We start from the raw sequence: 27,733 nt of genomic DNA, 5'->3' as shown, positions 1-27,733 counted from the left end.
CAAAACAAAAATTTGGCCCAACTCGCAACTATCGGTGCCCCTAGCAGGCCACTGTACAATTCTGGCGTATCAAGCCCAATACTTCAGTCGCCCAACCCATTTTGTTTTGCAGCACAATAGCATCGCAGTCGCAGCCCATATATTTACTCACTGACATCGGGACCCACCTGTCATTCTCGGCTCTCCGGCTCTCCCTTGTCTTCCTCGATTCCTATCTCCCACCCTCCCCCCACCCCCATTCCAAACTTTGGAGGGAAACCACCAAAACCCCCAAAACCCTTCCCCCATTTCCTTCCCCGATCAAACAGCCGCCAAAAATCGAATTTCCTTCGAGAAGGATGAGGCGCCGGAACCTAGTTGTCCATTCCGATTCCGACGAGGACGACGGCGAGGGCACGCCCACCGCCACCCCCGCCTCCGCTTCGGCCTCCGTCGCCGGCGGCGGCGGCAGCGGAAGCGTCGGCCGGCCCTCGCCCTCCTCAAACCCTAGCCCCCTCCCGGTCCCCATCCCTTCCCTCTCGCAGCCCTTCGATCCCGTCGTGATCTCCGACGACGATGCGGAGGAGGAGGTCGACGAGATTGTGGACTCCGACGGGGACTTCCCCATCGTCGACGCCCCCGAGGTTATCTCCCCGCCGCCGCCGCCGCCGCCACCTCCCGCCCCCGCTCCCTCTCCCCCTCCTACCGCTACCCCGTTCCGGACCCCAACCCCAACCCCGCCTCCTCCCGCCCCCGCCCCCGCCCCCGCTCCCGCTCCCCCTCCTACCACTACCCCGTTCCGGACCCCAACTCCGACCCCACCTCCGCCGCGGACCCCAATCCCGACTCCGCCTCCTCCCATGCCCGCTCCGGGCACCTCTCCTACCACTACCTCGTTCCGGACCCCAACTCCGACTCCACCTCTGGGGCGGATGCCGCCTTCAACAGCGCCTCCGCACCCGAGCCCGCCGCCGTCGGCGCTGAGCGGGCGGCTGCACCCGGTGTACGAGCTCCTGCGGGGGCTCGGGCTGCGGCTCCGGCCGGAGTGGCTCGAGTCCTGCGCGGCGGGCATTCCCGGCTTCGACGGCCTCTGCGCGGAGGCGCAGGCCAGGCGGTGCTTCGAGCAGTTCCTCTTCGCCGACATGAACGCCTGCGGGGCTGGGGTCCTCCCGGAGGGTGTTGGGAGCATGCACGCCGCCGTCCTCGATGGCCCCTTCGTGCTCCAGGTTCGACATTGCTTACTGCAATTTGGGAAAAGTGACGGTTATACTTTCCATACTAAGCTGTTGGTTTCCATGCTGTTTCTTGTGTGCCCCTAGCGCAATGTAGTTGTAAAATCCATGTAATGCCTGCACATGGTTCTTGATAGATAAAAAGATTGTTTGCGAATTAGTCTCTGTTTCAAACTCAGATGTTACTGCCCTGTGGTTTGTGTTTCGCCTGAAGTGGGTTGTCAAACTCGAATCTTAAAAGCTTTGGTTTGCTTGATGTATTCTTATCCTGTGCTCCAGAAATGCACAGTTCATTAAAACCAAGAAATCTGAGTTAGAACTGTTTCCAGGCGCTGGCTGCATAATATTAAAAATACTGAAGGTATTCAGAGCTTGAAGGTAAATGAAGTCCACATCAATTAGGAAAAATAGTTCAGACTTGAGATTGGCAGATTGATGTTACTTTGGTTGTGCTTCTAAGCTAAGTTTTAATGTCTGTAGCTGCTCCAAGCTATTGTACCTATACTTGACTTTATCTTCGAATATGGAATAATAGAAGATACACATTGTAGTAAGCAACTATGCAGGCTAGTTTGCCTACTTGAAAAATATTACAAAACTAGATCCTGTCCCTTATGCTGGAATTACAGAAGTTTTGAAGCAAGCAATTTGAATCATGCATAAATCTGCAAAAGTCCTGTTTTCCAAACGTCGCCCTGCTGAGTAACTAGCCTATGATGTTATTTCCTTTGTTAGGAGCTCAATTAAATTGTAAGACTAAATCAGAGAAATGGCTGATCAACCTTACATGCTTATATCATCATCTAATTTATAAACCCAAACTACTGTTGTCCCTGGCAGTCCTCTGTACATTGTACGCACTAGATCACTCTGCACCATACTAGCTTTTTTAGGGTTTTGGTATGTGCTAAATGGATTGCTGACTGTTTCAAGAAATGGGGTTTTCACTATGCATTTCCAGCATAGCACTATGCCATTCAAATGTCTTGTGTTCCTAATTTCCATATGCCAGTTTATTTGCTAAAGCACCCCTTCATCCTTTTACCTTTAATATTGTATGATTATTGCACATTTTCTTAGTTTTTCCTTTCTATAGGACAATGTGGTAAAGGACTTCATGTCTTTTTTTTTTTGCAATAAGGCATTGTTTATGTGACTCTGGGTTTTGCAGGTTGATGAAATTGTCAACATGTCAGCTCCTTTGAAGGAAAGATATCGTGATGCACATGCGGGGCCAAAACGATGCTTAAAACTGTCAATGACAGATGGCATCCAACGCATATTTGGAATGGAATACAGGCCTATCAAAGACCTGGCAGTTCTAGCTCCTGCTGGACTAAAGGTCATTTTTATGCCACTTCATGCCTGAGAAGGTTGCCTTACCTTTGGAATGTGCCCCCCCCCCCCCCATAGAATATACTTGCGAGTTGAGACAAATATGCTTAGTTGCATTTAATATATAGCAATATAAGATATACATGATATAAATGTGTAAATTTTTACTGCTGTTATCTGTATATTAAATTTGTGCGGAATTTTTTGTTGTTGTGATTATGGCACTCACTCTTTATATTTCTTTTATCCACAAGATATTCTAATAATTCATGATATGCCAACAAAGAACTGCATCTGTCGCCTACCGTTGCTCTCCCATTGCTTATTGTTACCCTGTTGACTTGAGCACTGCTAAGCTTTTATCAACCACTGTCTTGGATTGTTCAATATATTTTCCCCTATGTTCCTTCTTAATATAAACGTACATTATAACATCTGGATAATGCGATTGTTAGGTCGATCCGTGGATGCTTAGTTTCCTTCCAGTGCCTTTTCACTCAAGAAAATTTTCAAAGTTTCTTTCTGTGACAAACATAAAAAAGCGATGTATGTGACATTTGAAGCATTATTAGGGAGCTGGCTATTTGACTAAGGCATGATTGTAATTAAGAAAACTTGGAAATCAGTTTCAGAAGCCATGCCTTCTCAGGAACTTGTCATCATTTATATTTTTCTTTACTAAATTCTTATCTACAGCTCACTTATTTTTGTATCGCATCTCAGATTATTATAAGGAATGTGCACATAAGGAGGGGGCTTCTTGTGTTAGTTCCCGAGGTTATTGATATTCTTGGGGGCATAGCTGATGAATTGGAAGCAGCGCGTGATAGACTTGTGTCTGAAGTAAACAAACCACCTCGTGGGAAAAGGTATACATAACACATTAGTGAACCTGATAGATGCTCATACATGATATTTCGTTTCTATGTATATTTCCTCTTAATAGATATTTAAGAAATAACTCAGCACTTGTTTATGCAATTTTCCTATTAGATTAGATTATGATCATTTATTGGATCAACTGAAACACAAACATTTCAGTTTAGAATCAAACTTGTTTGTTTCAGTTTGTTTCTTTTTTTTCCCTTCAACTGTAATTATCTCAAATTTTATACACTGAATACTCAATATTTATACATGTTTTATCTGCTGCATGTCATGTTATTGCTATTTGGTGTCACACCGTACTCCCTTATGGGGTCACTAGTTGTTCTGTCACAACTTATTAATTATATAGATTTCACATGGGTTCACCACTTCATGCTGCAGGAAGCAAGGTGGGTTACCATTGTCTTCAAGAGCCATTCTAACTGCCTGGCCATGTAGTACCAATGTTACAAATGGTGGGCAAGGGATCTCAATGCCTGGAGCAGTTAATTCTTCTCATCCAACAGGATTTGGTACTATAAGGCCATGTACCAATGTGACGAATGGTGGTGAGCAAGGGATCTCAATGCCAAGAGCAGTTAATTCCTCTCATCCAACAGGATTAGGTACTATATATAATTTGTATAGAATTCATTTGGCTATTAGGTTTTAGCCTTTTGGGCCTAGCGCCCTTTTTTGAGGTAATATTTATAACTCAATTACAATTAATAATGCTAGTTGGCCCCTGACTCATAGATCTAGGGAGTATATATTGTCGTGGTTGTTTTGGTTGAAGGTGGCGTGATATAACTTAGTCTCGGGCGTGTGTGGAGTGTGTTTTGGAGAGGTATCTTGGCCTCTCCTTTGTATATATTTGCTATCTTCTTAATGAAATGACAAACAATTCTCCTATTTTATCCGGGGAAAAAATTAATAATGCTAGTACAAATGCACTTGCAGAAGGATGTGGTTTACATTTTCATTTTATTAGAGGACTCTTTCTACTTCCCTCCCGTTTCATAAAAGTGCTCCTTATCTTAAAACTTCTCATTTGCTCAAGTGGTGATTACAGTTACTGATTAGCTCTATGTATACGATCCTCTATTTCAAAATCCCATTCTTTCTGGCATGCCATACTTTGCTGAAAAAAGTATTGTTATCAAGCAATCCTCATGTTTTAATTTTCCATTTGTTTAATAATTTAAAGCTCTCATAATTTTATCAGTTTCAAGTTTAATTGTCAAGTAATTTATGTGTGCTCCATTCCCTAAAAGATAGTAATTTCTGTGTGCAGGTATTGGTAGAAGTACAGAAACTGTGGTTGAAGAGCATGTTAGCCCTCCTGTAGTAGTTAACACTGTCCAAGAGCAAATCCAGGGTGTCCAAGACATTAACATGGAGGATCCATCTACTTATGATACCAGGAAAAATACAGAAACTTCTGCACATACTGCCCATGAATATAATCGCACTCATATAAATGAAACAAGTACACAGACTATCATAGAAGAATGTGTTGTCCCTCCTATTAGAGCAAACAATGCCCATGAACAAATACGTTTGATTAATGGATCAACAACCAAACCACAAGATATCACCATGCAGGAATAGGTCTCTGGTATGACCGCATCAGCTGTGTCTACCCCTTTTGGGTATGATTCCCGACATGGGTCACATGTTGATTATGGCACTGCTGCTAATGATGTGGAGACTGCACTGTCTCCAAATGTTGACAGGATTAATCATATGGAATATTCTTTCATTCTAAGTGGTGAAAATGAAAAACCATTTACATACATTTGCAGCCTGCTTGATGACTGGGGTAGACAACAGGATACAAAACCCTACATTCAAGGAAAAATCAAGGTTCATATGCTTCTAAATACCTTACTTTTTGTTTGCAAGTTTAGGAACCTTTTAGTTCCTTTGTTTATTTTTTTATTAAAAAAATGTGAATTAAAAGTGCATCTATTCCATATTTCCACTTTGACCAAAGTACTTTTTTGATGATTCATGGAACTGTTCTTTTGTATTAAATTTCTGTGATTTATGTGAGTGTTAATTTATGGCATAACTGCTACAGGGTCTGATCACTTCTGTCAAAAGTTTCCAATATAGACAACGTACCAAATATGAGCTTTATGTATATATAGATGATGGGAGTTTTATTTCGGAGGCCATTGTTGACCATGATGTGAGTACATCTGTTTCTATTACTAATTTATCCTAGTTTTCTATCTTACCACATTTCAATATGTTCACTTCTGTTTGATAGATTGTGAAGAACATGCTTGGTCTTTCTCCTGGAGAGGTCACTGCAGCTCTTGCTGGTGAATTCGAGTTAGCATCAGCCAGTGAAGTAAAAGAAACTATGAGAGGGTTTCAGAGTTTTTTGGTGAAATTTGAGGTTTGTTTATTTTTCACCGATTCATACGGCTGTTTTCTTAATTGTGCTTTTGCATTGGAAATCAGTGTTTTATTAGGTATGCTTATTAATTATCATACTAGATGACTTTTGTCTTTGTCTGTGCATTGCTACCATTATCCAAATATCTACCATCAGGGACATTGTGTCTAAGATTGTCTGTCCATTCGTCTTTGGATGACATATGATGGAATGGCATAGGGACATGCGAGCTGGCACAAATTCAAAATTGTCTAAATAAAACTATGCTTATTAGACTTGAGCAGGCCTTGTTTTGAGAGGAATGATATTTCTGGGTTTTCGGGCCTCCCTTGTGGTACGAGCTAGTTTATTGGCTTTATAGAATATATAATTCAATTAATCAAGATAAGTAACTCCATAAATTTATGTTTCGATAAACACTGCTCATAAAACTTGATGGACACTTTTGACTGGTGCTTACTTTGTTACAAGGGCTTAGCCTAACCATATATTGGGCACTCATTTTGAGTTTGGATCCTACTTTTTTTTTGTACAATTGTATGTTCTAGAGTAGTTTTGGGACCATCTATACAGTTTCTGTTTAAAAGATAAGAGCCATCTATTTTTTTTAAAAAAATTATAGCATTTGAAAGGTGTATAAGCTTTGGTTTCCTTGATTTCTAGGGTATGATGCTTATTGAGTGCAACAAAGACTTTTCTATTCCTATCGTACGTGAGTTCAATGAAGGTTGTTCAAGTTCTAATACATGGCTTCTGCTCAGAAGGCTGAAAACATTTTCATCTCAAAGAAACATGCAAAGTCTGGATGCTATGGATACCACTCCATGATAATTTTTATCCTTATATGATTGCTGATGATGCATACACATATATTGCTACCCTATTGATGAACTAGGCCATTGGCCATGTGCATCTGTGAAGTATCAGTACTTAGGTTCAGGCTTCAGACACCCGTTGGCTTCTTGTATATCTTAGTGTAATTATCCTTTCTATGTGTTGGTCCTCGTGCTTTATTCTGAGCATTTTAATCCACACTGATTCACGTCACTTGATATCATATAATACTGTGAGATTTTGTAGGTAGTTTAGCAATCGAAACTTTATGAATTTAGAGCAAACCAGGGATCCAGAAATGGTGCTGGCCCTATAAGCCCCAAACATTTATTATGGCCTTTTTTTTTAACGAACAAGCACGAGTTTATTATGGCCTTACGTCTGCTTGATCTGGGTTTTTGGTTTCTTTGGTAAAATGGTAAAATACACCTGGTCTCGTTCTGTTCTGAACTTCAGAACTGCTACCGTGTGAAACTCTAAGCTCATGGTCACTCGTGCCAATTGCAGTAGCTGACATCATTGGTTTTTATTTGAGTTTGGTAAGGACTATTTTTTTTTCCATTCAAGAGAAATAGCAGTTGAATTCATAGAATTAACGTCATTGGCTAATATAGTGCTATAGTAGTATATGGCACAAGGTTTTGTTTCTGTTTTTTCTGTTTACAGACATCCATGTAACCAATAGGTCCAATTTCACTAGTAGTGTTATCCCATTCCACAAATTTCTGTTACCCTCAATGCTATATAAATTCATTCAAAACAGCATTCGAATTCTAAATCCAGATCTTCAAAGGTTGATGCCACTGGGATTTCTGGTTAACCAGCCCCCCTGGCCTTTCTGGGGTATAGTGGAGATCTGTCGAAGAATGAGAAAGAGAGCAGCACCTGGACTTGTTCATGAGTGACAGAATTAACAAAAATTATTGGTTTACCCTTTCCAGTTTTCCATATTTTTTTCAAGTGAGTATTCACTATGGTCGCTTAGTTGTGGCTGGTGTTAATTTATTATGAGAAAAAAATACTGTTGGCTGACTGGTGGCTGGTAGAAAAAATCACTGCTAATCCAAATGAATTGTACGTCACGCTCTCTCCAAAAAAAAAAGAAATGTGCATCATGGCACTCTGCTATTTTACCTTTTCGTAAATTGCATTGCATCATCCGATGTCTCATGTACAGACTCTGGAAATTTAATCTATTATTATTTTATTATTTGGCCAACAAAGAAGCCTCCACGTTCGCTCTCAAGGCCTAGAAATTCCCACATTAATTGGAGAAAAAAAGAAAAATTAAAATTACTCACCACTGCCATTACGAAAAAAATTAGCCTAAAATATCTCTATGCCTGATTAAAAAAACATAATTTACGATAATGAATATGTGATGTATTGTAAAAAAAATAGTATAATCTTTAAATAAGGATATAACACATGAGAATTTTTGAATTTTCAATAATAGCTGCGCAAATATGCGGGCTATACGCCTAGTTACTAACATTTCATACTCCTTTTTCTGATATAACTTTCCACTACAGCAGTTATTATGTCCCTTTTTTGTTGTTGTTGTGAGCGTGATGTATTGCGCACGAATTAATATGGTGACAATTCTTGCCGCCTCTTTATCGTTTGGCCTGTTCCCCCTGTTGTGAATCAAACTAGAAAGCACGAAGCTGATTATGTTGATTATTAGCTCTTACATACAGGTCACCACCAAGCAGCTTATTCGCACTCCATGCTGCCACAGCCTGATGAACACAACGACCAGACTCCAAAGCGACGGCGGATGCACGTCTCCTCCGGCCTCACCACTGAACAACCTACTCGTCCTTGATCTCCGGCGACCGGAGCGACGGCGGCTGCGCGGCGCGGCGGACGCCGGGCAGCTCGACGAGCCACTTCCCCAGCGTGTCGGTGGAGGATGCGCCGGCCCTGTGGACGGTGAGGAGGCGGGAGTTCCAGGCCAGGACCTCCGGGAGGCAGACCCGGAGCAGGTACACCCCCATGTACCACCTCGGCTCGAACACGTACCTCGCGCCCCGGCACACGTCGCGCACCACCGTCCGCGCGAAGTCGCCGACGCGCTCCACCGGCGTCGGCCCCAGGATCGCCTGCGGCCACCGGCCGGCACAACAAGGTCTCTGTTAGTGATCAATGGCAGCTATCTACACCAACCAGGTAGATCATCATCATCAACAACAAGGCGTTGAGCGATGCGTACGTCTCTTTCGTCCTGGTCCACCTTCATCTCGCCCTCCTTGGTGAGGATCTTCCCCTTGGTGATCTCCGACTCCACCACGCCCGGCACCACCTCGGTGATGCGGATGTCGCCGCCAAGCTCCATCCGCAGGGTGTCGTAGAAGTTCAGCGCTGCCGCCTTGCTAGCCTGCGGTGCCGAATCGGACACGCGCAATTGCAATTTAGTTTCGAATAGAGATGGTGCTCGAGCTCGTATACTGATGAGTAGTAGTGTTACTGACATTGTAGAAGGTGTTCCTCCCGATGAATATGTAGGACGAGTTGGAGGTGACGCCGACGATCCGGCCGTTGGTCTTCTTCAGGTGAGGGATGGCGAGCCGGGTTGGGTACACATGGCCCCAGAAGTTGATGTCCTGGCATTCGGTTAAAACCAATGCAGAGACAACATCAGGTTAAATTATTATGCCCCTCAAAAGCACAGGTAAAGTTTCTTTGATAGGCCTGAAGCTAGTACTAGCAGTGGTGTTGTTGTGGAACAGTTCAGTGAATTGTGTGTCCACTACTACTCGTACCATGAGTGTTCTGAAGTGGTTCACGTCCTCCACCTCTTCGAACTTGCACACCTGCCAGATCGAGGCGTTGTTCACCAGGTGGTCCACTGCAGATGCATCGCAGATTTCGCAGTTAGCTCTTCGTCCTTCCATCAAGGGGAAAACAGAGCTTGGAGGGAGGAGCAGAGGATGTGATCAATCAGACTGATAAGCCGCGAAATCGATCGTGTCAGACAGACTTACGCCGACCGAAGTAGCGGATCGTGTCGTCGACGAACTTCTCGCAGTCTTCAGCCTTGGAGACGTCGGCCGGCGAGACGAGGACGCCCGGGGAGCCGAGCGCCAGCGCCCTGTCGCCGACCTCGCGGAGGCTCACCTCCCTCCTCGCCACCAGCGCCAGGTAGGCTCCCCTCTTGGCGTACTCGTAAGCCAGGTGCTGCACGCACAGGCACATGCGGTCTCACAGATCAGTTCAGCACCTGCAAGTCTCACAGGCACATGCGGTCTCACAGGACTAGCTAGTGGTGAAGGGTTCGCACCTCGCCGATGCCGGCGGAGGCGCCGGTGATGAGGACGACCTTGCCGGCGACGTCCTCGGGAAAGACGGCGCCGAGGAGGTAGGTAGTGAGCTTGTACACGTAGTACGGCGGGACGACGGCCGCCAGGAGCGCCGTCAGCGACACCTGCAGCGCCGCTCCGGCCAGCCTGCTAAACACCGTCATGGCGCGTACAGTAGCGCGTCGTCGCCGGCGATCGATGATGCAACCTCGGCGGCAGCAGCAGCAGCGAGCTCGTGGCGACGGCGAATTGGGGACGCACCTCGCCGCCGTGGGTACGGTGCCCTGTCTGCACCAGCGCTTGTGCGGCGTGACGAAGTGATGGCTCGTTCGGTTCGGGCTGGAGGAGACACGTGGAGAGGCGATGACACCTGGGGGCCGGCCGAACATGTACACGTGCGTGCCACCGCTTTGCGCAGCGCCGCGCACCGGACACCGGCTAACAGCCCAGGACGGAGCAAAGCTGGTTAGACAGAATGTGGGGCACAGGCGTTGTAATTGTTGAAGTTGCAGGAGAGGTCGAGTTTTTTTATTTAGGGTGTGTTTAGTTTTTTTTGGATTTTGGATTTTTGGATTTTGAAAGAAAAATCTTTCAACATTTGAAGTATTAAATGTAAACTAATCACAAAACTAATTATAGATCTCGTCTGTAAACTACGAGACGAATCTAATGAGTCTAATTAATTCATCATTAGTATATGTTTACTGTAGATTTAATTTAGCAATTTAATGTCTAATCACGCCCTAATTAGACTCATTAGATTCGTCTCGCGATTTACAGTCCATTTGTGTAATGCGATTTATTTTTCAACTATATTTAATACATCATGCAGACGATTTACAAAATTTTTGAATTTTGAGATTTTGGATCTAATAGGCCCTTAGGACCCGTTTAGTATGGCTATGGGCTGCGGTTTTTTTCCAAAAAAAAAAAGCTTCCACTCTAGCTTTCCTAATTGAGAAATTTTATTTTGAGCCGAAGTCGTTTCAAAAATATATTTAGCAAGCAACAATATGGTAGCATGACTTACACCGGAATAAATGGTTTTGTTGGGATTATACATGCATGAAAGAATTAACTAACAATATTTATAAAAGAAAAAACATAGCTAGGAACAAATCAAAAGCAAAAACCTAACTTGCAGATATGATCTAGCAACAAAAAATTACCAAACTAACATGATATTGATAAAGCGTACCACATAATTTTTCCAACATTTAATGATGACAGAAAGTATTTATTTTAGCTCTAGCAAGGTAAACTAAACATAAACAGATTTACACAATAGTGCAGAACACCAAGACATGAAATTTTTGCAGTGGATTACATATGTAAAGATTAGGCTACTGCATGAATTTCATGATTTTTAGAGTAACGGAATTGCAGATATTAAATAAACAAGCGTAAGCACAAAATAAATTCTAACAGTGGAAAAACTAACATTTGACATGCATGAGTTTTTCCTCTGAAGATCTGGATTTAAGTAATCTAACAAAATTTACTTTGCATTTTTAACATTTATCTGCATTTTTCTATGAATTATAAAAGATTTCAGCCAATTTAGCAATTTTTGGGAAACCCTAAACCAGGGGTTGACGGTCAGGCCCCACCCGTCAGTGGGAGGCCACGGGTCAGCCCCAGGCTTGCCAACGGCATGGCCGGTTCGTGGCAGCGCGGCAGGGGCCCGCGCGGGGGCGGCCTGCGACGGAGCAGCGGCGGCCATGGCGACCGCGACGGCGTTTTGCCGGTGGCGGCGCGAGAAGGGAAGGGGAAAGGAGCCGAGGAGGAAGAGTAGGGCGCGGGGAAGCTCACCGCGGGTTCGATTTGGGCGGAGGGAGGCCGGAAAAGGGGTCATCGGCGAGAGGGGGCGGAGCTCCGGCGAAGCTCCTATGGTGGCCGGCAGACCGATGAGGCCGGGGAGCGGCTCAATTGAGCTCGTGGAGGGGCGGCGTGGGTGCAGGGTGATGCGGTGGGGGTTGGGACGCGAGGAATCGAGGCGGGGCGGCGGGGTTTGGCCGAAGGGGCGCCGGCGGTGGGCTCTGCTCAACCTGGCCCAGCGTGAGCCCGAGTAAGAACGGGAGGGGAAAACGGGGTCGGGCGCTGGGACGAGTTAAGCACGAGCTCGCGCAGAGGGCGATCGTCGCGATGGCCGATGCGTGGAGGGGCTCGCCGGCGGCCACAGTCGTCGATATGGGCGCCGGGTGAACAGGGAAGGGAGGAGGTGGTACAGTGAGGAGTTCCAAATGAATTTGATCCGAAATTGACCAGCCATAACTCTAAATTCCATACTACAACTTGAATTTAGCCAAAACAAAAGCTATAGAGGAAGAGGAGATCTACAACTTTGATGTTGGGCAAAACTTGATTGGAGCGCTAGATTTGGCAGAAAATCAAGAACAAGAACTCAACTAAACATGAAATGCAGTAACCAAGCATGATTAGGCTAGTGATGATGCTTAGCTATAATTGAAGATTAAGCACATGATTAGCATGAGGATTAACACTGGGTTGTTACACTGCACAGAGCTATCATAGATAAAATCATTCCAGTCTACATCAGATACCTAGCGGATAACTACGGAAACGCCCCCCCTAAAATTCCGTCCCGCAAAGCTGAGAGATATGTTGCAAGAGCTATTAGCTGAATTCGCAAACCAAAAAAAAAATGCTATTCGAAGGCTGGACAAGAGGGCCGCACAAGACAAGCCTACATAGGTACATCTAGTTGTGTTTACTTCTGTGTTGATTTTGGGATGGAATGTTAACATTGTTGCTTCTCAAGCTGTTAGTGAAGCAGCTAAAAAGCTAGAGCATTATAGAAACTTCTTGCTGCCATTTGTATTTTGTTTATCATTTCTGAATAAATATGGAATAGCACAGAGCTTTCTGTAGTGTACATTCTGCCTTGCAGGTTTGTATTAGCAAAAATGAGATATTTATATGCACTTCTCTCTCTTAACATCAAGCCTCTCATGGCTGTTTTCTGGGATTTTTTTTTTCAAATCTCCTCGTTTGTCATATCTCCAAATGAATTCCTGTGCAGTAACTCAAAAATGGTAATCAAGTAAGTCTTGTCATTTTGATGCCGTGCTAGATGAATAGCAGCATACGTGGCACCAGAGATGAAGGAATTGGACGCAATGTTTGCTGCTCACCGATGCTCGAATGATGGTAGTTGAGAGGCACTATTTCGTTAACGGTAGAACCCCAACTCTCCAAGCAGGGCTTTGCCGCGATATGTTTGGTGTTGGTCTGTGCTCACGTGCAAATATGGGCTCTTGGCTGAACGAGGATGTGTGTGTGTGTGTGTGCAGGAACTATCGTAACAAAATTGGTTAACCGAGTCTTCGTCACATACATTTGATGTTACGTACAATATGGATTCTTCTTCTAACAAGGCCCAGCAATGATCCTCTCTAGGGCATCATAAATCTCATCCTTGCCATTCCTTAAGATCCTGGCGAGCAAGAACGGCAGCAAAAAGACCACTTTTGATGGTCTAATACCGTATTTGTGGTGGAATTGATGAATTTTTCAACAAGAGTCCAAGAAAGTGTAGACATGATTTACCTAACCAAAGAGGATATTCCTCTTTATCAAGCGGCCAACAGTTTGAGAAGGAGTGCGCGACCTTCACCTGAGTTATTGTTGGATATGTATCGAATATGTGTACAGTTCGGTTACAATTGGAGTTGAGTTGTAATATAGTAGGTTAGGGATAGAGTTTGGGTCGTACTTTGTATCCCTAGGGCCCATAAATATGAGGGCACTACCGTGTAACCGTAAGACGACTTGGCGGCTGGTGTGGGCGGCGGCGTGGCCGCGGTGGTGTCCGGATGCCGGTGTAGCTGCTGTTCATGGGGAGGAGCGCCCGTAGTCATGCCCCGAGGATGTAGGCACATCGCCAAATCTTGTTAAAAAACATCGTGCCTCGGTGTCGTTCTTGTTCGTGTGATTTTGTGATTTGGTTTTGTGTTTTTGGGGTTATCACTTCCGCACAATTATTCTAACAGTTATGTTGTTTTCAGCATGGTTGCCGCTGAAGCTCCGTTTTTGTTGTTTTATCCTCACCTGTCTTTTTTTTTCTTTTGTAGTCGTCTTAAGCCTGGAAAGGCTTCAGTTATATGGAGGTTTGGAGTTGTTTGTATTTCTTTAACCTTCTTTTTTCTAATACAAATTACGACAAACTAGCCTATCAACCCGTGCGGGAGCACAAACTAATCTGAATTAATATAGTGTTAAATCTTATAATTTGTTGCAATAGATTTCATTTAATATCACACCTCCATGTGTGTTTGATATATATTTCATTGAATCATTTATTTGTGAATTGATACTTCTTATCTCTTCTATCACACATGAATACATCGTGACACATATTGTGGATAGTACTTTTATATAAACAATATATAAATAATATACTTATAATAATAGAAATATTAATTTAGAATTTATATTGATGCATTTTAATACTTCGTTATCTTACTATTACTAATTGGAGGCTCATTTGGAGCCTTCACGTGAAACCACTTAAGATCCTAGGTGGACACTCTGAAAAAATAGAGAAATCCTATAAATTCTCACAAAAATTAGAAACATCCAGTCATCGATTCAACAACTCTAATTATAATAACCATCGGATCTGTTATCTTTTCTAATAAATTACCCATCTCTGCTATTATAAAAATAGATTAAAGTAACCCCCTAGACATGTATCTAAATTACCCACCTCTGCCATTATAATAAAAATCTAAAGTGACCCCTAATCTTTGTGTAAATTACCCATCTATGTCATTATAAAAATAATACACATACCCCACCTAATTAAATTATCCAATTATGTCATTATTATTACAAGTTAAATTACTCATAAATCTGAATCTAGATTATATAATTATAGTAATATATTAAAGTGCACCAATATAAAATTCTAAAATTACTATTTCTATCATTATTAATATATTATTTATAATATTATTTATATAAAAATACTACCCACGATATATGTCACCATATATTCATGTATGATGGAAGGGATAAGAACACCAATTCACAAACAAATAGTTCAACTAAACATATATTGAATACATATGGAGGTCCACAAAATGAAACTATTATAACTAAATAATGAAAATATATATTTTAGAGTATGTGTTAGAATATTTAATAGATGAAAAGGGCGTGAGATGGATAATTAAAATTATTGATCTTATTTTTATATTAATTCTAATTAGCTCGTGTGCAGCACGGGTTGACAGACTTGTAGTTATATAATTTAGATCCAGATTTAGGGGTTAATTTAACTTTTAATGTAATATAGTTGGATAATTTATATGCAAACTTAGGTGGCTATTTGAATTATTTTTTATAATGGCATATGTGGGTAATTTACACAAAAATTAGGGATTACTTTAGATTTTTTAATAATGGCAGAGGTGGATAATTTAGATACATATTTAGGGATTACTTTAGTCTATTTTCATAATAGTAGAGGTGGGTAATTTGTTAGATAACAGATCTAATGACTATTATGATCAGAGTTGTTGAATTGATGGCAGGATGTTTTTAATTTTTGTGAGAATTTCTATAATTTTTCTATTTTTTTAGAGTGTCCACCTAAAATTCTACGTGTCTTCACGTGAAGGTTTCAAACAAATCTCCAATTAGTAATAGTAAGATTATGTTGCCGTTCCCTTAAAAAGAAAAAAAACAAGAATAGTGACCCGGGGTTCTTCTAGGTTCTACCAATTGTCTCGAAGTCAACATCTTGCCCCTAATAAATATAATGGTGTAGTGCCCACTGCCCACTAGCAATTTTAAAGAGGCAGAAACGATGACATTGGCAGCGGATGGGGGCGGGAATCATATTCTAATATGCTATTAGTTGTATATACTACCACCGTGTTGCATATATACTCGGTCCATATTGTAAAAAAAGTTGTTTAGAACATTGACACGATCTCCAAAGTAACTTTGACCACTATTTTTTTACTATAAAATATTTATAAAATATAATCAATATATTCCCTCCGTCCTAAAATTTAAGGCATTCTGGTATTTTACCAGATTCATTGAACATTCTTTGAATCTAGACAAACTGTATGTCCAAATTCATTGAACATTATATGAATCTAGACACAATAAAACACTCCCAAAATGTCTTACATTTTAGGACGGAGGGAGTATACTTTACAAAACTACGTTTTAAGATGAATCTACTGACATCACATTTATATTTTCAAACCCAATCTAAAAAAAATTATTTATAATCAAAATTTAAAATATTTAACTTAAGACAAACTAAAAATGACTTCCTTTACAATATCCCTGCAAACGCGTGACTCATGAATCAAGTCAAAGGACATCGGCTCCGCCTCGATCAGGAGATTGCTCTCTCTGCAGATCGCCAGTCTAGCATGGAGTCGACGGGCAGGGCTAGCCGCCGCTGGCCTTGGAGCTACTACCGCGAGCAGACGGGATCCAATTCCTACACCAGCAGCTCAGGTACGGTCTCAACCGGCTACACCGCGTCCACCAGCTCTCAGCTGTCCTGGATGTCTATGGAGGCGGCCAGGCACTTCCAAGAAATGGAGATGAAGGATCTTGAGTTTGTTGAGTCCCCAAAAGAAAAGGCGACTGAGAAGAAGATGGAGCTAATTAAAATCCTTGCCAAGGAATTCTTCGGTGCGCCATCGGGCGCCAAAGGAGGCGACCTGAGTGTCCTGGAGAGGTGGTTCGTGGAACTGGGCGTTGGGTGGGTCCTCCACATCGCTGATGGTGCACCTGCAGGGGAACTCGAGCATGCTATTGATGCATCCAACTGGATTCCGGCTCTCACCGAAATCATGCATACCTTCCGCCTCACGTTGTGGCTCTTACCGAAATCAAAAATCATGCATACCGAAATCATCCAACTGGATCTCATACCTGCTTCATCCCGGCTATGGCTCCGTGGAGGAAGAAGAACAATTGCGGCTTGCATGTTTTACACAGCAAGCTATGTTGAAGATGCTCACTTTTGTTGACTCCATTGTTGCTCCAAATCTTACTCGTGAAGTTCTTATTACCGATTGGTTGCCGGTGCCGGCATCATACAACAAGCTCGACACCCTGCTCCGTGTACGTGAGGCTCTGTCCAAGACCTTGTATGAGATCCAATTGCCATTCAATTCATCATCCTCTGCAAAAGTTGCAACGATAATTCGCGAGTTAGTCGACGTCCTATCAGCAAAGGAGGGCAAGGTGGGCGAGATCATATGGAGCACACTGAAGGAGATTAGGACTCGGATCATGGAATCACTGGAGCACGACCACGGCTCATCCGGTACTCAATCTCCACAAAGATCATCTGACATTGACGATGCCACCAGGTCCGTTGCGATGTACGTAATGTTCCTGACTGATCATTACTCGTTAATTGAGCCAATTGTATCCGAAGCTGCTAGCGTTGGTAAGTATGTTCCTCAGTTTGGAGCCACCGAACCTACAAACCTGACCGTGGAGATGGTGTCTTGTCTAGAAGAAAAGCTTGCCAACAAGTCAGAAGCATTCCCAGACCAGGTCCTCAGGTTTTTATTCTTGCTCAACAACTCATCTTTCATAGCGGAGCAACTCCGCTGCACTCCTGATTTCCCCCAGTCCTACAAGGTAGACCTCATTGGCAAAGTCAATGGCTATATGGAGAGGTATATACAGGTATCATGGGCACTAGTGTTGTTATGCTTGATGAATCCTACACCTAGTTACTTTGGGAAAAACTGCTCCCCCCTGCCTAAGTTCGAGTCTGAATTTCAGAAGACCTACACTACCCAAAAGCTATGGAAGGTCCCCAATCCTTGGATGAGGAATAGGCTGCGCAGAGCTATCATAGATAAAGTCATTCCATGCTATACGTGGTTCCTTGCTGATGACTACGGAAATACCCCCCTAAAATTTAATCCCTCAAACCTGGAAGAGATGTTGCAAGAGCTATTTGAAGGCTGATGAATTTCGCAAACAAACAAAAGTAAACACTGTTCGAAGGCTTGATGAGAGCACCACACCAGACAAGTCTACGTAGGTACATCTAGTTGTGTTTCCTTCTCTGTAGATTTTGGGATGGAATGTTAACACTGTTGCTTCTCAAGCTGTGAGTGAAGCAGCTAAAATGCTGAAGCATTATAAAACTTATTGTGGACATTTGAATTTCGTTTATCGTTTCTGAATAAACTTGGAATACCACATAGCTGTCTGTTGTGTACGTTCTACCTTGCAAGTTTGTATTAGCAAAACAGAAATATTTATATGCCCTTCTTTCTCTTAATATCAAGCCTCGTGTTTTGTCATATCTCCAAATAAATTCGGTAATCAAGTGAATCTTGTCATCCTCATGCTGTGCTAGATCAATTTCAGGATATGTGGCACCAGAGATGAAGGCATCAATTTCAAAAAAAAAAAAGAGATGAAGGCATCATACACTATCACCCATTGATGCTCGAATAATGGTAGTTAATAGGCATTATTTTCGTTAACAGTAGAACTCCAAGCAGGGCTTTGCCGCGACAAGTTTTGTGTTGCCCTGTGCTCAACATGCAAACATGGTCTCTTGGCTGTGTGTGTGTGTGTGGGGGGGGGGGGGGGGATTAGTATCAAAGCAGAATAAGTCACGCTATGTTTTTCCCCTCTTTCGAAGAAGTCTTTTATGGTGCACAATACGACTATATACTACTGTTCAAGAAGAACTCGTATGTAAACATCGGACGGTTGAGATTTGTTTATACTACTGCAACTTTGATCAGTAGTATATGTAGGTAGTATAGGTAGTATAAGGATAATTTGGGGAACATGATTATTGATATCTCTAATCAGATTCAGTTCTTGTAGTAGTTTACACGCGCAGCGCGTCACACTACTACAATTCTGGATTTTGCGAGTCACTTGAAAAAAACCTATGAGGCGTATACACAAAGAAAACGCCTCTGTTAATGCCCAGCATTAACAGAGACGTTCGTTTCCTATTAACTGAGGCGTTCTTTTGTCCGCCTCAGTTAATCGATTAACAGAGGCGTTTGTTTCCTATTAACAGAGGCGTTTTTGTGTCCGCCAATTGGGAGGTGATGGGGAGCTGTCCCCGTCGGCCTTGGAACTGGCCAATTGGGGGTCGTGAGACCGATCGATCAGGCCGCCGGCGCTCAGTTCCTAGCGTGAGAGCTACTGCTACTTGTTTGAGGCGGTCCAAGAATAGGCCTGACGGGAGGGCGGCCGGCGGCGGCTAGTCTCGGGAGTCAGGAATGAGTTCGATTGGATTACACGAATGAGATCGATGAGGGCCTGCAGCGGGCCGAAAAGGAAGGTTCAGATGCAAAATGTCTAAAAGTTCTTAATTTATATTCAATTAAAAATGACAATGCTATCCTTTTGGATGGATGGTTAGATCTCTCATATACTATATACTACTATGTGGTAGTATTGTGCACCGTAAAAGACTTCCTTTTCGAAACAGGGTTTATGTAACACCTCGGTGTTAATTTTGACGCTAATATCGTGCTTAATCGCTAATCGAGGCTAATCACCGTCATTAGCTCTAATCGAGTTCGCATAGTAACTTTCGACTTAGCTACGTTCGACCCCGTTTTTCTCAATGATCCGAGCTTCGAATCAACTTTCGCCCAAAACGAAAGTTGTAGATCTTCTTTTCCTCCACAATTTCTATTTGGCCAAATTTAAGTTGTTATATGAAATTTGGAGTTTCAACTGGTCAAAATCGAGTCAAAATCGTTCAAACGTGTACTGTTACTCCCCTGTTCGGCACTGTGCACGCCCGACGCCCATACCGGCGCCTGGACGCCGGCGAGCTCCTCCACACGTCGGGCATCCCGGTGAACCTCGCCATCCGTGTGCGCCGCCTTATCTGCTCCCAGCGCCATCTGTATCCATTTCCCTCTCCCCTTCGTCCTCGTCAAGCCGCACGCCGAGCCCGAGCACGAGCAGAGCTCGTCGCCGTTCGCCGCTCCGGCCAAACCCCGCCGCCCCGCCGCCGCCCCTCGCGCCCTGACCTCTCTAGCCTCGCCTTGAAGCTCCTCCGCCCCATCCCGTGCGCGTTCGAGCCGTTACCCGGCCGAATAGGACCCCGCCACCCCCGGCCGCCACTGCTCCTCCGCCGGGCAGCCGCCCCCGCACGTCAAGCCCCCTCTCCCGGCCCTCCTCTGCCCGAATCGAGCCCTCGGTGAGCTTCCGCGCAACCCCCTCGACCTTCTCGAACCCTTTCCCTCCCGAATCCGGCGCCGCAGTCGCCGGAGCGCCGCCGTGGCCGCGCCGCCACTGCCGCGCGCACGCCGCGGGGCCGCCGTGCTTGAGCTCGCGGAGCGCCACCGCGCGCCCCATGGCCGCCTGAGCCCCCTGGTCGCGGGCGCACCCCGCCCCTCCGCTGCTCAGCGCTGCGCCGACCGGAACGCTGCGCCGCCGCGCGGGCTCCGCCTTGCGCCGCCGCGAGCCGCCGCGCGAGCTCCCCCTGCGCCTCCCCGCGAGCCGCCGGCCGCCCTGCACCCCGGACGCCCTGGCCGCGGCTCGGACCAGCCGTCGCGCGGGGCAGAGCAAGGGAGGGTGACTGGGAGTTGGGCTCCCACTTACATGTGGGGCCCGACTGTCAGCCCCCCTTTTTGTTTTGTTTTTATTTTCTAGAAATTGTTTAATTTGGCTGGTATTTCATAAATGTGAAACAAATTGCAGAAAAATGCTAAAAATGCTAACTCAATTTTGTTTGGTTTCTAAAATTGAGATATTCAGAAGAAAAATACTTGTGCATGAGAAATGTCACTTTTGCCCCTGATAAAAATTTGGTTTGTGCTTAATCTAGTTTATTTAATACCGGTTGTTCAGTTTCTCTAAAAATTATGAAATTTATTTAGTAGATTACTCTTTGTATGTGTAGTCCACTGAAAAGTTTTCTCTTGCATGGCCTATGTGCATGTTTGTGGATCTATTGTTGTTTGATTTTCTTTGCTAGGGTTAAAGTAAATACTTTTCTATATCAATAAATGTTGGTAAATATTTATTACATGCCTTATTAATATCTTATCATGTTGGTAAAATTTGGTTATCAGTGTATACCTACAAGTTATGTTCTTGCATTTGTTTAGTTCCAGCTATAGTTTTCTTTTTATGTTGTTAAGTAAATCCTTTGTCTGCAGGTGTACTTTTCAGAAATGTATTTTGTTCAGTTGTAGATCATTCCAAATCTGTTATGATCAGTCATAGGTTGCTTTTGTTGGGCTTGCTGAAGTTGCTTGATGGTTAAATAAATTATCCTAATTGTTCTTTCTTGCTTTATATCTTTACTTAGTCTTTTCTAAGCAAGCTAGTAATGCTTTTTAGTAGGAAACACTTCAGGCTAAAATACTTGAATAAACTCTCGTGTTTTAGCACCAACCTAGTTTGCCTTTTGAGTGTGTATGCGGTGCTTGCTCGATAAATGATTGCCCAGTCATGTCTTTCCTTTAATTACATTGCATTTGCATCGTTGCATATCATTTAGGTACGCTAAATGTGCTACACGTGGAACCGGAGGGCAATGTTGAAGCCGAGCCAGAAGATGGTGCACGGGTGGACCAATCCAGAAGATGGAAGGACCGACTGGAGTGCATGATTGGACTAGGATGATGTCAAGCCGGTGCAAGAATACAAGCTAACTAACTGACTTTGTGTCAAACCCAGGCAAGCCCCGAGCATAACACCTAATTTGAGTATATTCAATGTTATTATTTTAGTATTGTGCATTTACGTTGCTAGGAGTTATATGAAACCCTAGTATGCATATTTCTCCCTAGGTACCTATGAGTCTCTACTAGTGTGCAGGTCGTTAGTGCTGTCATGCTTAATCAGGATTCGGTAGAAGTCAAGTGATTCCTGTCACTCGCGAGATATATGTCCTAATTACTTATGGCAAAGTGGTTTGAAAATGAATCTGTGAGAACATAAGAATGGAGACCGGGCGGAGAGGAATTATATTATGGATATGGAATGTATGGAAAGTAAGCCTCCGCCTGTGTCGATTGAGGACCATACCGTTGTTGGCTGTGCTGACCAAGTTTGAACAGTACTAACCACATGCCGGAAGTAGGAGGTAGTCGAAACCGGTAAACTAATTACTTGAATTGCAACGATACTTTGAATCGTGAACTGCTACTCTGGGAGTGGAATGATGGCGGGTGTTGGAGTGTATGTCGCCTCCGAGTTCTCTGGGAGTTCACCGTGAGGGACCCTTCACCCGGGTTTTGACAGGCGTGGTTCAGACGTCGGGGTGATGATGAGAACAATTGACGTGTGTGGTCCGGCGTGGCTGTACGTGTCGTGTGAGTTAGGTCCACCTTGCAAGGTTAAATCGGATCGATTCGCCGTCTCTCTCGGTTAAGAGAACCTTGGTCACTTCGTCACTTCATCACTTCGTAGTAAAGAAATGGTAATGAGAATGGAACGAAAATGATTTGATTGTGATATTACCAGAGGTTTTCTCTGTTCTACCATGTGTGTTTTAGAAATTCAGGCAAACCTAGTTGGTACGGTGTATACTAAACCTAAGCTAAAATTTGGAAGTAAGGATCCATTGTTAGTAGCCTTTTCAGCAAAATAAACTCCAGAGCCAAAAAGCTTTGCATGTCTAGATAGTGGGCTAAGTATACCCGTGTCGGGTAAGTCTTGCTGAGTATTAGTATACTCAAGGTTTGTTGTTACCCTGTTTCAGGTATTTATTGTTGGTGGAAGCTGACCAGGATTCACGTCGGTGGGCTCGATGTGACATCCTCCCGACTTCGTAGGTCTCGTGGTTTTCAAACTGAATTTCCTTTCTAAATTTTCCGCTGCACTTTTAACTCTGATAACTTTTATTTAAACTTAATTGTAATACTTTGCTTTGTAAACTTAATTTTGAGAACTTTAGTCTGCTTGTAATCATCTGTGCTCGCTTTCGGGTGAGACTTCCGGTGTTTTCGATCCTTAACCCAGCAGGCTGCCGGATTACACCGTTTTAAGTGCGCGGTGACTTGATTAATACTTGAAATGATAGTTAGCGCACCTAAACCGATTTAATTTAGCCGGTTCTGTCACAGTTTACCTTTCCCAGCTTTTATAGACAGCATTTTAGACCACCAAAGCAGAGCTAGGGGGCACCAGCTAAACCATAAAGAGCAGAAGGCCCAGTTTGGAATCCTACCTGAGGCTTGGTTTAGATCCCAAAACGTAAAATGTAAAATTTTTATAAATCGTTTACATGATGTACTAAATGTAGTTAAAAAATAAATCGCATTACACAAATGGACTGTAAATCGCGAGACGAATCTAATGAGCCTAATTATGACGTGATTAGACACTAAATTGCTACATTAATACTACAGTAAGTATGGTCTAATGATGCTTTCGATCTCGTCTAAAACCAACATTGTTTTTCCGTACTTGCCCCTAGCTTTTCAAGAATGATACTATCACGCCACGAACGGGACAGCCGTCCGATCACTGGTCGATCAGATTTTCAAACTCGGATTCGGTCTAACGTTGCTTGGATGTACCGGACAAACAACTACGAAACCACTCTGCTTCCTCCAGCAGCGATGCCGGCTGGAGCACCCCCTTGGCGCCGGTGGCCTCTCCAGGAAACTCCTGGCCTCGGTCTGCTGCTGGTCACCGTGGCCGCTGCCAGCAGCCCGCTGGGTGAAGTCCCCGATCTCCGGCGCCAGCATCCGCCAGAGGAACAGTGCCCGATACCACAGCGGCACGGTGAGGTGGCACCAGCCGCGGCAGATAGCATCCACGATGGCCTCCGCAGCACGCACCTCTCCGCTCCAGCCGGTACTAAGTTGCATCTAGGCAGTTTAGTACTGGTTGCACTAGCCGGAACTAAATCCCCCCCACCCCTCTATTCGCCGCGGTGGAAGCTGTTTCAATACCGGCTAGTGTTCTTTAACTAGTCCTAAATGACTCCTCGGGGCACTATTCTTTCGGACAGGTAGTAAATGCACGTGAAGCCGGTACTAATGCCAGCGACGAATGCTCCTTTTTTCTGGTAGTGGTAGGGCCCAGGGTTCAACTCAAATTATAATCCAGGGCGACAAAAAGTTTCCAGGGTAATCCACAAGTCTCTTCTCTTCAGAAACAGAAGATTTTTCTCCTGGGGTCCAGCAATGATCTCTCTAGGGCATCATAAATCTCATCCTTTCTATTCCTTAAGATCACGGCGAGCAGCAAGAATGGCAGCCTCCTTCGTCAAGATTTGAACATCAGCTACAGTGACTCGGGTTGTTCTATCAATCGTCTCAAAGTCAACATCTTGCACCTAATAAATATAAGAGCCAATTCCCTCAATGCCATTAAAATTTTAGTCAATCTCTTGATTGCCATTGACCCCACATGTCATAGACAAAAAAAATCTCTTCAATGCCATTTAGTGGCATTCAAGGAATTGACGAAAATTTCAATGGCATTCAGTGAATTAACTCTCCAAGAAATGGAGATGAAGGAGCTTGAGTTTGTTCCGTCCCTAGAAGAGACGGCGATGAAGATCAAGCAAATTAAAATCCTTGCCAAGGAATTCTTCGGTGCACCGAAATGCAGCACTGAAGGAGGCGACCTGAGTATCCTAGAGAGGTGGTTCACGGAGCTGGGCGTCGGGTGGGTTCTCCACGTCGCTGATGGTGCACCTGCAGGGGAATTCGCGCATGCTCTTGATGCATCCAGCTGGATCCCCGCTCTCAGCAAAATCGTAGATACCTACCGTCTCACGTCGGGGCTCCTTCCCGGCCACGGCCCCGCGGAGGAAGAAGAGCCTGCTAGGGAGAGTGGGGAACAAAATATGGCGGAACAATTGCAGTTTGCAAGATTTTTCCAACAAGCCATGTTGAAGATGCTCAGTTTTGTTGACTTCATTGTTGCTCCAAATCTTACTCGTCAAGTAGTTTTTGTTGCCGATGGGGTGCCGGTGCCGGTGCCGGCACCATGCGAGAAGCTCTACACCCTGCTACGTGTACGTCAGACTCTGTCTAAGATCCAGTTGCCATTCTATTCATCATCCTCTGCAGAAGTTGAAAGGATACAGGGCGAGATAGTCAACGTCCTATCAGCAAAGGAGGGCAAGGTGGGCGAGGCCATATGGAGCGCAATGGAGGAGATTAGAACTCAGATCCTGGAATCACTGGAGGATGGCCAAGGCTCATCCGGTACTCAAACCCCACAGGGATCATCTGATATTGACAAGGCCACCACGTCCGTTATGATGTACGTAATGTTTCTGCAGCGTAAGTACTGGTTAATGGCACCAATTGTATCCGAAGCGGCTAGCGTCGATAAGTACGTTCCTCGGTTTGGAGCAGTACAACCTTTGATAAGCCTGGAATTGGAGATGGTGTCTTGTCTAGAAGAAAAGCTTGCCAACAAGTCAGAAGCATTCCCAGATCAAGGTCTCAGGTTCTTATTCTTGCTCAACAACTCATCTTTCATAGCAGATAAACTACACGACACTCCTTATTTCCCCAAGTCTTACCAGGTAGACCTCGCTGGCAAAGTCGAGGGTTATATGAAGAGGTATATACAGGTATCATGGTCACCGGTGTTGTCATGCTTGATCAATCCTACACCTAGTTGCTTGGGGAAAAACAACTCTCCCCTGCCTAAGTTTGAGTCAGAATTTCAGAAGATATACACTACCCAAAAGTTGTGGAAGGTCCCCCGATCCTAGTCTGAGGATTTGGCTGCGCGTAGCTATCACAGTTGAAGTCATTCCATGCTACACGAGGTACCTAGCGGATTACTACGGAAATGCTCACCTGACATTCAGTCCCTCGTACCTAGAAGAGATATTGCAAGAGCTATTCGAAGGCTGATGAATTCGCAAACAAAAAACAAACACTATTTGAAGGTTGAATGACAGCGCCACACTAGACAAGTCTACGTATCTAGTTGTGTTTTCTTCTTTGTAGATTTTGGGATGGAATGTTAACATTATTGCTTCTCAACTTGTGAGTGAAGCATCTAAAAAGCTGAAGCGTTATAAAAACTTCTTGTGGCCACTTGTATTTTGTTTATCGTTTCTGAATAAATATGGAATGGCACAGAGCTGTCTATAGTGTACATTCTGCATTGCAGGTTTGTATTAGCAAAACAGAGATATCTATATGCTCTTCTTTCTCTTAATATCAAGCCTCTCCTGGCTGTTTTCTTTTTTTGGGAAAAATTTAAAGTCTCCTGGCTTGTCATATCTCCAAATGAATTCCTATTTAGTGACTCAAAAACGTTAATCAAGTAAATCTTGTCATTTTCATGCTGTGCTATATCAATTTTCAGGATATGTGGCACCAGAGATGGAAGGCATCAGACGCAATGCTTGCTGCTCACCCATTGATGCTCGAATAATGGTAGTTGAGAGGCACTATTTTCGTACTAGAACTCCAAGCAGAGCTTTGCCGTGGCAAGTTTGGTGTTGCCCTGTGCTCAACATGCAAACATCGTCTCTTGGCTGGAGGAGGATTAGTATCGAAGCAGCAGAAGTCACACTATGCTTTGTAACGAACATGGCACCATTGATGCCATTTCGAGTGATTTTGGTGATCGAATGACAACACAACACTTGGACTAATATGATTGTTAAGATGATCATTCTCAGGCTTTTAGGTTCAAGTGATGACAAAGAGAAAGAGAAGATAGGCGTAGCAAGGCCCGATGGACTGCCCCTACGGGGGTTCCGCTACCCAGTTAGCGGACGGGGGTCGAGGGGGAGCCGCCCCTCGCGGGTCTCAGGGCAGCGCCCTGAAAGCTCTTCGATTCAGGAGCACCGGAAGAACCGACGCCAGGGCATCGGAGCATCCGATGGTAGTCGGAAGAACCGACGCCTTGATACTTTGGTGCAGAAGGGAATCGAAGCCAAGTCAGCCTATAGGCACCGGTTGAACCGACGGTCTAAAATAGGACATCGGTGCAATGGCCGTCCTTTGTACCAGAGACGATGTCAAGTGCCCAGAAGAAGTTTCTTCAGCACCGGTTCAACCGACGGTGCATCGGTGCATACCACCGGTGTAATGACGTCAGCGTCCAGGAGAAGATTCCTTCAGCACCGGTTGAACCGGTGAGGCATCGGTGCAAAGCATCGGTTCAACCGGTGGTCTCTGCGTCAGTCGTCAGGAGTCCAACGGCTACTTCGTGTTATGAGTGACCGGATGAACCGACGCTACCCTGCCAAGAGGCATCGGTTCTTCCGGTGGTACACAGATTTTCAGCTAACCGTTGGAGCAACGGCTACAAGACTTGGTGGCCTATATATACGCCTCACCCCGGCCATTTGAAGATTGCTGGAGTTGCTGGACATCCCACACACACCCAAGAACATCTCCAAGCCATACAAAAGCATCAAGATCATATCCTTAGCCCTTAGCACACTTTGAGAGTGTTTTGTAAAGGATTAGCTCTTAGTGAGTGAGTTTGCAAGGCTTAGAGCCTTTGTGCTGTGGTTCATTAGTGAACCAAAACAAGAGCTTGGTGCGCCGGCACCTTGGAGCGTGGAGCTCGCCGGCAACGTCATCGACCCTCCGACTTGGTGTGGAGCGGCGACGACACCTTTGTGCGGGGGACGTGGAGACCCCCATCCTTTGTGGAGAAGCTCCTTAGTGGAACCCGGGGCCAAGGTGACCGTGATTGTGTTCACGGAAGAGACTTGGTGGCCGAGTAGCAATACTCTTAGTGAGTGCTACAACAACGTGGATGTAGGTGTGCCTTTGTGGCTAACCGAACCACGGGATAAACACCCGCGTCAAGAGTTTGCT

At 44.5% G+C, this 27,733-nt stretch overlaps 3 protein-coding genes across 3 annotated transcripts; 2 read left to right on the top strand and 1 right to left on the bottom strand.

The window, feature by feature from the left end:
* Positions 1-247: 247 nt before the first annotated feature.
* Positions 248-6,879, top strand: LOC120683794 (recQ-mediated genome instability protein 1-like). Its single transcript, XM_039965877.1, has 8 exons — positions 248-1,205; positions 2,383-2,553; positions 3,270-3,415; positions 3,816-4,039; positions 4,708-5,279; positions 5,497-5,607; positions 5,689-5,820; positions 6,484-6,879. Exons 1-5 carry the CDS (start codon positions 339-341, stop codon positions 5,022-5,024), a joined length of 1,725 nt encoding a protein of 574 aa, XP_039821811.1. The 5' UTR covers positions 248-338; the 3' UTR covers positions 5,025-5,279; positions 5,497-5,607; positions 5,689-5,820; positions 6,484-6,879.
* A 1,415-nt stretch (positions 6,880-8,294) lies between these two features.
* Positions 8,295-10,235, bottom strand: LOC120683230 (11-beta-hydroxysteroid dehydrogenase 1A-like). Its single transcript, XM_039965266.1, has 6 exons — positions 9,938-10,235; positions 9,642-9,834; positions 9,420-9,505; positions 9,129-9,260; positions 8,870-9,034; positions 8,295-8,759 (listed from the first exon to the last, which is right to left on the bottom strand). The coding sequence occupies exons 1-6, from the start codon at positions 10,118-10,120 to the stop codon at positions 8,469-8,471; spliced, it is 1,050 nt and encodes a 349-aa protein (XP_039821200.1). The 5' UTR covers positions 10,121-10,235; the 3' UTR covers positions 8,295-8,468.
* Positions 10,236-24,423: 14,188 nt separating this feature from the next.
* Positions 24,424-26,111, top strand: LOC120680456. Its single transcript, XM_039961951.1, has 2 exons — positions 24,424-25,385; positions 25,465-26,111. The coding sequence occupies exons 1-2, from the start codon at positions 24,430-24,432 to the stop codon at positions 25,466-25,468; spliced, it is 960 nt and encodes a 319-aa protein (XP_039817885.1). The 5' UTR covers positions 24,424-24,429; the 3' UTR covers positions 25,469-26,111.
* Positions 26,112-27,733: the final 1,622 nt, after the last annotated feature.

The sequence above is a fragment of the Panicum virgatum genome, chromosome 7N (assembly GCF_016808335.1).
Source record: "Panicum virgatum strain AP13 chromosome 7N, P.virgatum_v5, whole genome shotgun sequence".
Lineage (NCBI taxonomy): Eukaryota > Viridiplantae > Streptophyta > Magnoliopsida > Poales > Poaceae > Panicum > Panicum virgatum.
Note: the sequence above shows the minus strand (reverse complement) of the source record. Positions and strands in the feature narration are given on the sequence as shown.

Coding starts and splice junctions, on each gene's coding strand:
- LOC120683794 (XM_039965877.1), top strand. CDS start 339: ATGAGGCGCCGGAACCTAGTTGTCCATTCCGATTCCGACGAGGACGAC. Junction 1,206..2,382: donor ATGGCCCCTTCGTGCTCCAG/GTTCGACATTGC, acceptor TGGGTTTTGCAG/GTTGATGAAATTGTCAACAT. Junction 2,554..3,269: donor TAGCTCCTGCTGGACTAAAG/GTCATTTTTATG, acceptor ATCGCATCTCAG/ATTATTATAAGGAATGTGCA.
- LOC120683230 (XM_039965266.1), bottom strand. CDS start 10,120: ATGACGGTGTTTAGCAGGCTGGCCGGAGCGGCGCTGCAGGTGTCGCTG. Junction 9,506..9,641: donor GATCCGCTACTTCGGTCGGC/GTAAGTCTGTCT, acceptor ATGCATCTGCAG/TGGACCACCTGGTGAACAAC. Junction 9,261..9,419: donor ACCACTTCAGAACACTCATG/GTACGAGTAGTA, acceptor ACCGAATGCCAG/GACATCAACTTCTGGGGCCA.
- LOC120680456 (XM_039961951.1), top strand. CDS start 24,430: ATGGAGATGAAGGAGCTTGAGTTTGTTCCGTCCCTAGAAGAGACGGCG.